This window comes from Chiloscyllium punctatum, chromosome 9, assembly GCF_047496795.1.
Source record: "Chiloscyllium punctatum isolate Juve2018m chromosome 9, sChiPun1.3, whole genome shotgun sequence".
NCBI classification, from domain to species: Eukaryota; Metazoa; Chordata; class Chondrichthyes; order Orectolobiformes; family Hemiscylliidae; genus Chiloscyllium; species Chiloscyllium punctatum.
The window spans coordinates 74,822,869-74,833,348 of record NC_092747.1 but is presented as its reverse complement, the minus strand read 5'-3'; the positions used below and the strand labels follow the sequence as shown (position 1 = coordinate 74,833,348).

Below are 10,480 nucleotides of genomic sequence, written 5' to 3'. Positions count from 1 at the left end.
AGGGACGGAGGCTTTCGATCGATCAAGGCTAGGAGCATTGATTGGTCAGTTTGGACGGTAATTTTGATTGGTCAATAGAAGTGGATGGGCTGTCTCCCAGGTTTGGGCCATTGAGCCTCGCGTTGTGTTCCATGTGTGGGGCCGAGGAAGAGGCGAGCTTTGGTGTTTGATTTCTCGCTGGGGAATTTTCTGGGGTTTATTCGTGAATGCGTGGCTGCTTAATTATTGGTCTTACTGCTAACTTAATTCTGCTTTTCCTCTTTCAGAAATTTTATTCCGTTTCCAGATCTGTATGAAAACGTCATAAATCGAGCTGTGTGTTTACTTTCAGCTGTCGAACAGGATGAGTGCTGAACGTAATCTGTAAGTTATGGAGCAAAGTTTATTTGCAGCTCAGTCTATATTTCAAAATCTGGTTTTGTACTTTAGAAATTTTAGAAAGTCACTTTAGGTGAAAGAGATTAAATTAGTTTTGCAGGGCTTCATGGCTCCTTGAGCATCTCTGGGGAAAGAACCTGCACCCTTGGATCTCGTCAGTTCTGGCCATCTCTCTTGAAGTAGTAGGTGCTGATTTGCCTGAATGCTTACGTCTGTTTCCTATGTAGAGAATACTTAAAGCGAACTAGATTGAGATACCACAACCTCGGATTTGGCATTGCCAGGACCGGTTGCTGAGTTCTCTGTTTGGTCTGAAATAATTGAATATTGATGCTAAGTTTTAAAGTTATTCATTTATTTTAGTTATCTTGTTCAATTGTAAGTTATTGTTTGGGTGTTATGGATCCGGGAAATGTTAAGATTTGGTGAAATAGACTAATTGTCCACCCTTTTTAAGTATGGGATGGAATGAAAAATAGAGGACTTGAACTAATCTTAGACTCACGTACTACCAATCTAATTGTTCAAAATAACTAAGTCACTATATTAAGAAAATTGTTGTTTAATCCCTTGGATTTCTCTAATGTGAATTAATTTTCTGTTTTGTAATTACAGGGATGATGAGGATACTTTTAAAATTTTGATTGCAACTGATCTTCATCTGGGCTATTTGGAAAAAGATGCCATAAGGGGTAATGATACCCTTGTTACTTTTGATGAGGTTTTAAGATGTGCACAGGAAAATGTGGTAAGTCACATTTACAGTGTTAATGTTGTGTAATAACACCAGGAATCATTCAAGCAATTATTGCTGTATCTCAGTCAGAATTCCTAACCTGTTGCAGGAGTCTATAGTTTATTTGAAATGTAAGTATTTTGTTGTAGTTAATACTATGATAATTTTAAATGAGCTGTGTGAGTGTTTTAGTTAAGAGAGTTAAAGAACAGCAAATTATATTCATGTAGCATGTAGAACAGAAAAGGTATCCCAAGGTAATTCACAGCGGTGTGAGGGAATACAAACAGTTATGAATAGAGAGATTGAGAGGTGTAAGTACAAAGGTCAAACCCTAGGCTGCTTGAGGTTCCAAAAATGCAAAGTGTTGAAGTGAAGCAAGTGAAGCACTTGGTGACTTGAAGCCAGTATTGGTTATTGAAGATGATATGCCAGGAATAGGTACAGAATGAGTACATTTGAGATAACAGGAGAGTTTTATATAAATTAAAATTTACGAATGGTCAACAGAGCCTCAAAGTGGCAAAGGTGTATTTGACTACTCTTGAGATTCACACTTACAGTTTTCATTATAAATGGAAGGAGAAACTTCTTCACCCAAAGATTGGTGAGCCTGTGGAATTCTCAGCTACAGAAAGTGATTGAGACTAAAACATTGAAAGTTTTCAAGGAGTTAGATTTAGTTCCTGGGTTCCAAAGGGATCAAAGGGTATGGTGAAAGAAAGAACAAGGTACTGAGTAGAATGATCAGCCAAGATCCTATTGAATAGTGGAGGAAGCTTGAAAGGCCAAATCAATAATTTTAACATGCCAAGGAACTGTATGTCATAGAATTGAATGTAAGTCATATTTTGTTTCATATTCCTTGAATTGCAACTATAAATTATATTTGGCAAGTTCATCTTTAACCAAGAATATGGTCATCCCACTTTTAATTACCCTTTGGTTTGTAGTGTGCTTTCTTTCACTTTTTCAATGAACTGGGACTTTTTGTTCTGTTTTAAAGATGCGATGTAGATGTAAATTGTTAAATGCTGTTGATTTTGACCACTGGTCCTTGAATGAAAAGAATGTGTTTTTTTTTGTCATATCTTGCTGCATTTAAGATAGATCCCTCACAGTTGTGAATTTGTTTACAAATTATTCAATATTTTTGGGTTATTGGCAGTATCTTCTGTTGAGTCTATAGTTCCTGATTGTGGATTCTGTCATACTTGCTTTAGTTTTACTCTGAAGATTGTGTATAATATTTTTCTTCAATTGACCTTCATGCTTAATTTCTTGAGTAAAAATATGAGGGAGGCAGGAGTTCATGGTTGAATTATTTTAACTGAAAGCTATTTGTTTTTGTTGCTCACTATCTGAAAGAATAATTGACTTGACTTTACCTGGGCTGCTCTGAACTTAGCTGCTGAACACCAAGACATAGCTTGGTCGGGAAAGCTGTTTTACTGAGAAGCCACAAAAGTTCTGCTCAGATGCTGAATTGAGAATTTTCATGATCTGTTGGACGCATTTGCACATATTGCTTCAGACAATTGTTACAATATGTCATTTAATTAGTCTAACATTTAGTGTAGATAATAGTTCTTGCAGCTAAACTGAAACTTTGTATTTACATTATTTTGCTTTGCATCGGCCAGAATTGAGACAGAAATGTATTTTGTTCCATTTCTGTCCTCCACCTAGGTAGATTTTATACTGTTGGGTGGTGATCTCTTTCATGAGAACAAACCCTCTCGCAAGACGTTGCATACCTGTATGGAGCTATTGAGAAAATATTGCATGGGCGATAATCCAATACACTTCGAAATTTTAAGTGACCAGTCAGTTAATTTTGCTTTTAGCAAGTAAGTGCTTTTTGATTTATACATTTTAAGTTTATAATTTATCAAGTTCAGTTTTCCTGGTGTCTGATATAAGCAAATTACCATTCTTGCCAAGAAATGTAAGTATAGAGAATTTGAGAAGATTTGTAGCTCAGGTTGAGGTTCTGGATGTAAGTTTGTTTGCCGAGCTGAAAGGTTCGTTTTCAGACATTTCATCACCATGCTAGGAAATGTCATCAGTGAGTCTCCAGTGAAGTATTGGTGGTATAGCCCGCTTTTTATTTATGTGTTTAGATTTCCTTGGATTGGTGATGTCATTTCCTGTTCTTTTTCTCAGGGCGTTGTAAATGGGATCCAAGTCAATATGTTTTGTTGAATTCCGTTTGGAGTGCCATGCTTCTAGGAATTCTCGTGCGTGTCTTAGGATGGATGTGTTGTCCCAGTTGAAGTGGTGTCCTTCCTCATCTGTATGTAAAGATACTAGTGAGAGTGGGTCATGTCTTTTTGTGGCTAGTTGATGTTTATGTATCCTGGTGACTAGTTTTCTGCCTCTTTGCCCAATGTAGCTTTTGTTACAGTTCTTGCAAGGTATTTTGTAAATGATATTGGTTCTGCTTGTTGTCTGTATAGGGCTTTTAAAGTTCATTAGTTGCTGTTTTAGTGTGTTGGTGGGTTTGTGGGCTACCATGATGCCAAGAGATCTGAGTAGTCTGCAATCATTTCTGAGATGTTTTTGGTGTAGGGGAGAGTGGCTAGGGTTTCTGCATGCTCTTTGCTTGTTTGGGTTTGTTGCTGAGAAATCTGCGGACTGTATTCATTGGGTATGTGTTCTTTTTGAATACACTGTCTAGGTGATTTTCCTCTGCTATTTGTAGTTCCTCTGTGCTGCAGTGTGTGGTGGCTCATTGAAATAACGTTTACTGCAGTTCGTTTGTGGATGTTGGGATGATTGCATCTATAGTTCAGTATTTGATCCTTTGGCGTAACAGCCCTATTCACATCCATTAACATGAATCTGACCAAGGAGACACTGACTACATTATTAGAAGAATCAAAGGCACATACACCAAACACCACCAACTTCATCAGCAAGGACAATATCGTCAAGCTAGTGGACCTATGCCTTATCACCCACTTCACCTTCAACAACAAAACCTACAGACAAGCCAATGGAACATCCATGGGATCTCCGATATCAAGGTTCCTAGCAGAGGCAGTAATGCAGAGACTCGAACAAACAGCTCTGCCAACCATCCAACCCAAACTTTGGGTCCGTTATGTGGATGACATTTGTCATTACTAAACGAAACAAATTAGAGGAAACCTTCAAGAACCATGTTCTTACTGGCATAAAATTACTAAAGAGGATGAAAACAACAACAAACTGCCATTCTTAGATGTCACAGTAGAGCGAACAGCAAATGGGGAACTTCAAACCAGCGTCTACAGGAAAACAACACATATGGGCCAAATACAGGAGCAATCACCTCAACACCCACAAACGGAGCTGCATTCGAGCATTATTTCAATGAGCCACTACACACTGCAGCACAGAAGAACTACAAAGAGCAGAGGAAAATCACCTATATAGTGTATTCAAAACAAACCCAAACAAGCAGACAAAACGCATGCATAAACCCTAGCCACTCCTCCCCTACATCAAAGACATCTCAGAAATGACTGTCAAACTACTCAGACCTCTTAGCATCATGGTAGTCCATAAACCCACCAGCACACTAAATTACAGCTAATGAACTTTAAAGATCCTATACAGACAACAAGCAAAACTAATGTCATTTACAAAATACCTTGCAAGAACTGTAGCAAACAATACATTGGACAAATGGGCAGGAAACTAGCCACCAGGGTACATAAACATCAACCAGCCACAGAAAGACGTGACCCACTCTCACTAGTATCTTTACATACAGATGAGGAAGGACACCACTTCAATTGGGACAACACATCCATCCTAAGACAAGCCAAACAGAGACACGCACAAGAATTGCTAGAAGCATGGCACTCCAACTGGAACTCTATCAAATTGACTTGGACCCCATTTACCACGCCCTGAGAAAAAGAACAGGAAATGACCAAGGAAACCTAAACACATAAATAAGAAGCGGGCCATACCACCAGTGCTTCACTAGAGGCTCACTGATGATGTTACCGAGTAGAGTGACGAAACGTCTGGAAACAAACCTTCCAGCTCCACAAGTAAGCTTGCATCATGTATAGAGAATCTTGTTAAATGAACTTGGAAATCTAAGTGTTCTCACCATCTCTTAAGCTTTTTATCTTTTCGAATTGTTATTTCATTGCATAATAATTTTAAGAACAAACTATAGTGGGTTGCTTTAGTAAAACAATCCAACGTAGAATCTGGGAACAATCAAGTTCTCCTGGGATGGTGTCTGCTGATCATATTTTTGTTCGTGTAGTAAAATCCAATAAACAATTAAATTGATGTTGGCGTGAACAGATATGTTATGCAAAAGTGCTTATTTTTGCCTAGGAGCATGACACCTTTTAGGACACTTTAATTTATGTCTGCTAGAACTGAGTATGCTGAATTTGGCATCTGGATGGTTGAACTGGAGGGTTGAAATTTTGCCATTCTAAATCTTTATTTTTCCATTTTAGTGTCTATTTAGTTTTGTTCAATTTTGCTACATATTTGCTCAACTTACTTGTAGTGATTTGCCAGTGCTTCATGTGCAAAGAACTCTCTCTCTTGTATACAAGGGAGTCATGGAAGTTCCCTCTCTAAGATTAAAGAACAGCTTCTGAATGTTTTCTATACCTCGCTAAAACAAAATATACTCATGAGATAAATTAACTTGTTTGCTTATTTTTCTGTAAATGAATCTCTAGCTAGAATTTTACTTTGCTTCTAGGATTTAAGTCTTGATTTCTTGTCAGAATCACCTCATCTGCCTTAGACGATCAGTGAAAATTATGTCAACATCTTGTTTGCATAGGGGATGTCCTTTTCCTTTCCACATTGATGAAGCACTCAATTGGTGCCACAGACTTTTGGCAGCATTGATGAGATGTTGCATTGTGCTATACAGTATAGTTGATTTGCAACTGCTACTTGAACTGGCCTGCCATGCCACTCAGTTGTACTAAAACTGCTTGAAAAAAGTCAAAAGAAAGAAAATTGAATGTAGCATCTGGCAGCATCCTAAATACAGGAAATAATAAATGCATGCCTTTTACAGCTGATCCTTTGTTGCAAAATTGGGAGAAGTGTCTCACAGACCAGTCAAGCAACGAGCTAACCTCTTCATACTAACCTAATCCAGTTAATGTCCTAGACATCGCCACCATCCCTCAGTGAGATAGTGTCGCACTGGTCTATCCCACCAGCAAGACAGATCCAACAGAGGCAATGTGGTATTCCGCGGGGAGTGACCCTGTGGTCCTCAAATTGATTCTGAACCCAGAGAGTTTCATGGCATCAGATCAAAAATGAACATGGAAACCTCTTGTTACTCCATTTCTCTATTACTCCATCTTGAACACCACTTGGAAGGAGCAGAATATATTTCAGATGGCACATCTTAACCAAGGAGAGGAATTGCTGCTGGACTATTAATTCAGAGACCCAGATAATGTTTTGGGGACCTTCGTTTGAATCCTGCCATGGCCATTGGTGGAATTTGAATTCAGTAAAAAAATTCATTTTGTTGAACGGTGACCATGAAACCATTGTCGAATGTTGGGAAAAACCCATCTGGTTCACTAATATACATTAGGGAAGGAAGATGTCTAGTGATTCTAGAACTACAGGAATGTGATTAAGGATAGGCAATAAATGTAGCCGGTGATACCCACATTCTGTGAATGACTGAACACCATCCCCAAGACTGGCTCAGTTATACCATTACTAACCAAGTTGGCTATATTCTGAAGGACATGTTAAATTGAGCAAAATTGGTCTCATTGCATTGTGTTTTTTTGGAAAATACAATTTTTTGGTAAATATTGGAACTGCTTGGCATATGGCATAACTAAATCTGCAACATCTTCAATTCAGCTGCTGGGATGATGTCAGGACCTTTGCCATACTCCATACTTCAGAAAAATTAAAAAAAGGACTATCAAGCAGCACTGAATTAATCTCACCAGTGTTCAGTTTGAGTTCTGCTTGGGCTGCTCAACCTTTGGTCTAATTATAAATTTAATCAAACATGGCTGAGTGTGTTGAGTTCCAGAGGTGAAGTAAAAGTGACTGTCCTTGACATTACAGCAGCAGTTGATTATGTGTGGTATCAAGAAGCCACAGCAAAACTGGAGACAATGAGAATTTGGTTGGCAGGGGGATGGTGATGGGATGGAAACTCTCCACTGATTGGTGTCACAGCTAACACAAAGATGAATGTGGTTGTTGGAGGTCTGTCAGTTCTAGTACATGTCTACATTAGTTATTCAGAGGAGTGTCATAGGCCCTGCCATTTTTAACTGCTTCATCATATGTTCAAAAGTGGGGATGTACACTGAGCACTTTACAACACTGAACTAGTCCATATACAAATGCAGCAAGACCTGGAGAACATATTCAGGCTTGAGCTGATAATTGACAAGCATGATTCATGCCACACAAGTGCCAGACAAGTACCATCTCAATCAAGAGAGAATCTAACCATCACTTCAGGACATTCAATGGTATTTCCCAGTGGAATCTCCCACGATTGATATACTGGGGTTACCAAGGACCGGAAAGGTAGCTGGACCACTATAAAAATTGTGGCTCGATGAAGCTGGGAATTCTGCAGTGAGTAATTCACCTGTTGAGTTTCTAAAGCCTGTTTCCCATACACAAGGCAAAAGTTGGGAGTGTGATGGAGCACTTTCCACTTGCCTGGATAAGTGCATTTCTAACAACACTTCAGAATTTTAACACAGTCCAGGACAAAGAAATCAACTTGATCGATTCTTTACTCCTAACTTGAACGTTTATTGTCTCGACAACCAACGTATCAACAAATGGTGTATTACTTATATGATGCACTCCAGGAACCTGCCAAGGCTCCATTCTACAACACATTAAAACCCAGAATCCAGATCAATGTACCAAAACAATGTTCTTCAATCTATTAAACAATTGATTTAATTCCCTTCCAACATGCTTTCTCCAGTATTTAAGTTAGCTAAGCATTTTGAGGATATCTTGAGTGAACTTGACCTCAAGACCATCACAGTTGAATGTGATTGTATCCTTGCTCAACTTGAACCCCATTATTGAACCCAGCAAATTGAGATCAACTTGTGTTCCATTTACAGGTCGTAATGCACGTTTTGTCAACGTGAATTCACTGTAACACAATTGACAAATAGGGGACGCTGGTTCTAAAGCATAAACTTTTAAAACATGTGTTGGTATAGTGTGTTTGCATGAGCAACACTTTAAATGTTATTTGTATTGTGTGATTCTTAGATAGCGTGGGATCGCACAGGAACACACCTATCGCACCAGAGAAGAAATGACTACCACACTAGCTGAGATTAATTCTGCACAGATTGGAAATTAAACCTGAGGCTCCTCACAAAAATAAAGTGCAAACTGTGTAAAATAAAACAGTACATCTAGGCCAACATTTCTTGCTTATTCTTAGTTGATCTTGTGAAGGTGGTGGGGAGCCGCTGTCTTAAACTTCTGCCATAGGTTCAGGTAGGTACAGCCACAGTGGTACAAAGGAGTTCCAGGACTTTGCTTGACCGTGAAGGAACAGTTATATGAATATTGCTAACAAAAGAATCCATTTTATTGAAGTTTTTTATTTTGCATTCATCAGGGCAATTCACAAGAATCTTAATATAAGGGAAAAACAACATTTATACTGTATGAGAGGAGCGTGCTGATTGGTTGGCAAGTGAATTCTGGTTGATAGAGATGTTGTCAGGAGAACACACCAATTAATAATGATTGACAGTTAAACCCCAGGCTGTGATAGCAAAGATCTGGTTCCAACCAAGGCTGGTGTATGTGACTTGAAGAGCAGTTACTCCAGTATATATACTGTTCTTGTCGTTCAAGGGGCAAAGTTTGGGTTTGGTTTTTTAATAAAAAACTGAAACCACTTTGCTGTTATAATTTTATTTTACAGATTTCCATGGGTAAATTATCATGATGGAAATTTAAACATCTCTACTCCAGTTTTCAGCATTCATGGTAACCATGACGATCCTACAGGGGTAAGTTTCATTTATTTTGCAAACTGAAGTTACGGAATCATAATGGTAGAAAGCAGCATTTGGTCTTTCTCATCCATGCTGGCTGTTTGTAGACCAAAGTTGTAATGCTTGACCAAAGGCACAGTGCAACTATTGCTTAAAGGTTTGTGTACAAGTTGATACCTTTTACTGAAAACTTGTAGACTTTGACAAGGGACATCCAGTGAAAAGGAAGAAGAACTAGTCTGCTTCAGCATCTGAACTGCAATGAAGAAGAATTTCATGAAATCTTAGCATGATGACAGTACATGTGGAGACCATCTGGCCTGCTAAGTCTGTACTAACTCTCTGCAAGAGTAAACAAACTAGTTCCACTTTCTTAAGCTTCTTCATAAGTCTTGAAATTTGGATTCCCTTTGGTACTTATTGAATTCCTTCTTGAAAGCCACAACTGAATCTGCCCTTGTCAGCCATTTAGACAATACAAGTAGATCAAAATGGAAGATGATAAAATATGTCACCTTTCTAATTATTTTCACTGTCTGGCTCTTGACCTTGTATGATTGAACAAATGTTGATGTTGCCCCTGTGAAAGAAGTATTTGAGAGATTTTAAAAAATTTGTTCTGAAGTTGCAGCTTTATCATTTTGTGAAATTGTACAAGGCAACATAATATGCTTGCTCAGTAGAATTGGCTTTTAGATTGACGAAAAGTAGTGTCTATAGCAATGGCTTTAATCAACAAAGAGTTAAGTGATAAATAAAGGTAAGGGAATGGTGGCATTTCCATGACTGCAAAAGTTGGATACATTAAACTGTATATGAGAGAGACATGGGCCAGGGGAGGACCCAGACAGGCAGTCAGTATCTGTGTGAGAATCAAGCAAAATGAGGGCCCAGGAGGAGGTTGACTGGTGACGGAACTGTGTATGACTTGTGAGCAAAGTTAAAAAGAGCAGCAAGAGTGGAGAGTTCTCAGAAACAGCAGCCAGTGTCATGGAGAAAATGTAGAGAATCACCAGGAAACGTAGAGAGTTCTTCAAGAAATAGGTCTTTTATTTGCAAACAAAAAACTGTGACACTGAGAAAGCAGATTCTCAAGTGCCTATGAACCTCCGGGTCCGTAGTTTTTTTTTATCACGTTTCTGTTAGCTTATCAGCATGTCCAACTAAATTAATCAAAGTACCTCACTCTAGCTACACAATAAACCAGTGATGTTAGTTCCCATCATCTCTTTAGTTGTGCCCCTATAGATTTTCCTACATTCTACTTAATGTTATTCTAATGTCATGATTAGATATTTATTGTCAATAGTTTCAAGCAGACTGACTCTACTAACTATTAATTAGATATTAA

General features: G+C 38.4%; 1 protein-coding gene across 4 annotated transcripts in view; it reads left to right on the top strand.

Annotated features, from left to right (window-relative positions):
• Positions 1-75: 75 nt before the first annotated feature.
• Positions 76-10,480, top strand: part of mre11a (MRE11 homolog A, double strand break repair nuclease) — a 111,514-nt gene continuing 101,109 nt past the window's right edge. The window contains exons 1-5 of one of the 4 annotated variants that reach the window (XM_072577826.1): positions 76-152; positions 267-363; positions 994-1,126; positions 2,804-2,964; positions 9,057-9,144. In XM_072577826.1, coding sequence (XP_072433927.1) covers positions 344-363; positions 994-1,126; positions 2,804-2,964; positions 9,057-9,144 — 402 coding nt within the window. In that variant the 5' untranslated portion in view covers positions 76-152; positions 267-343. Of the gene's footprint in view, positions 364-993; positions 1,127-2,803; positions 2,965-9,056; positions 9,145-10,480 lie in introns of all 4 variants that reach the window. The other 3 variants (XM_072577827.1, XM_072577828.1, XM_072577825.1) reach the window with 3 other exon arrangements.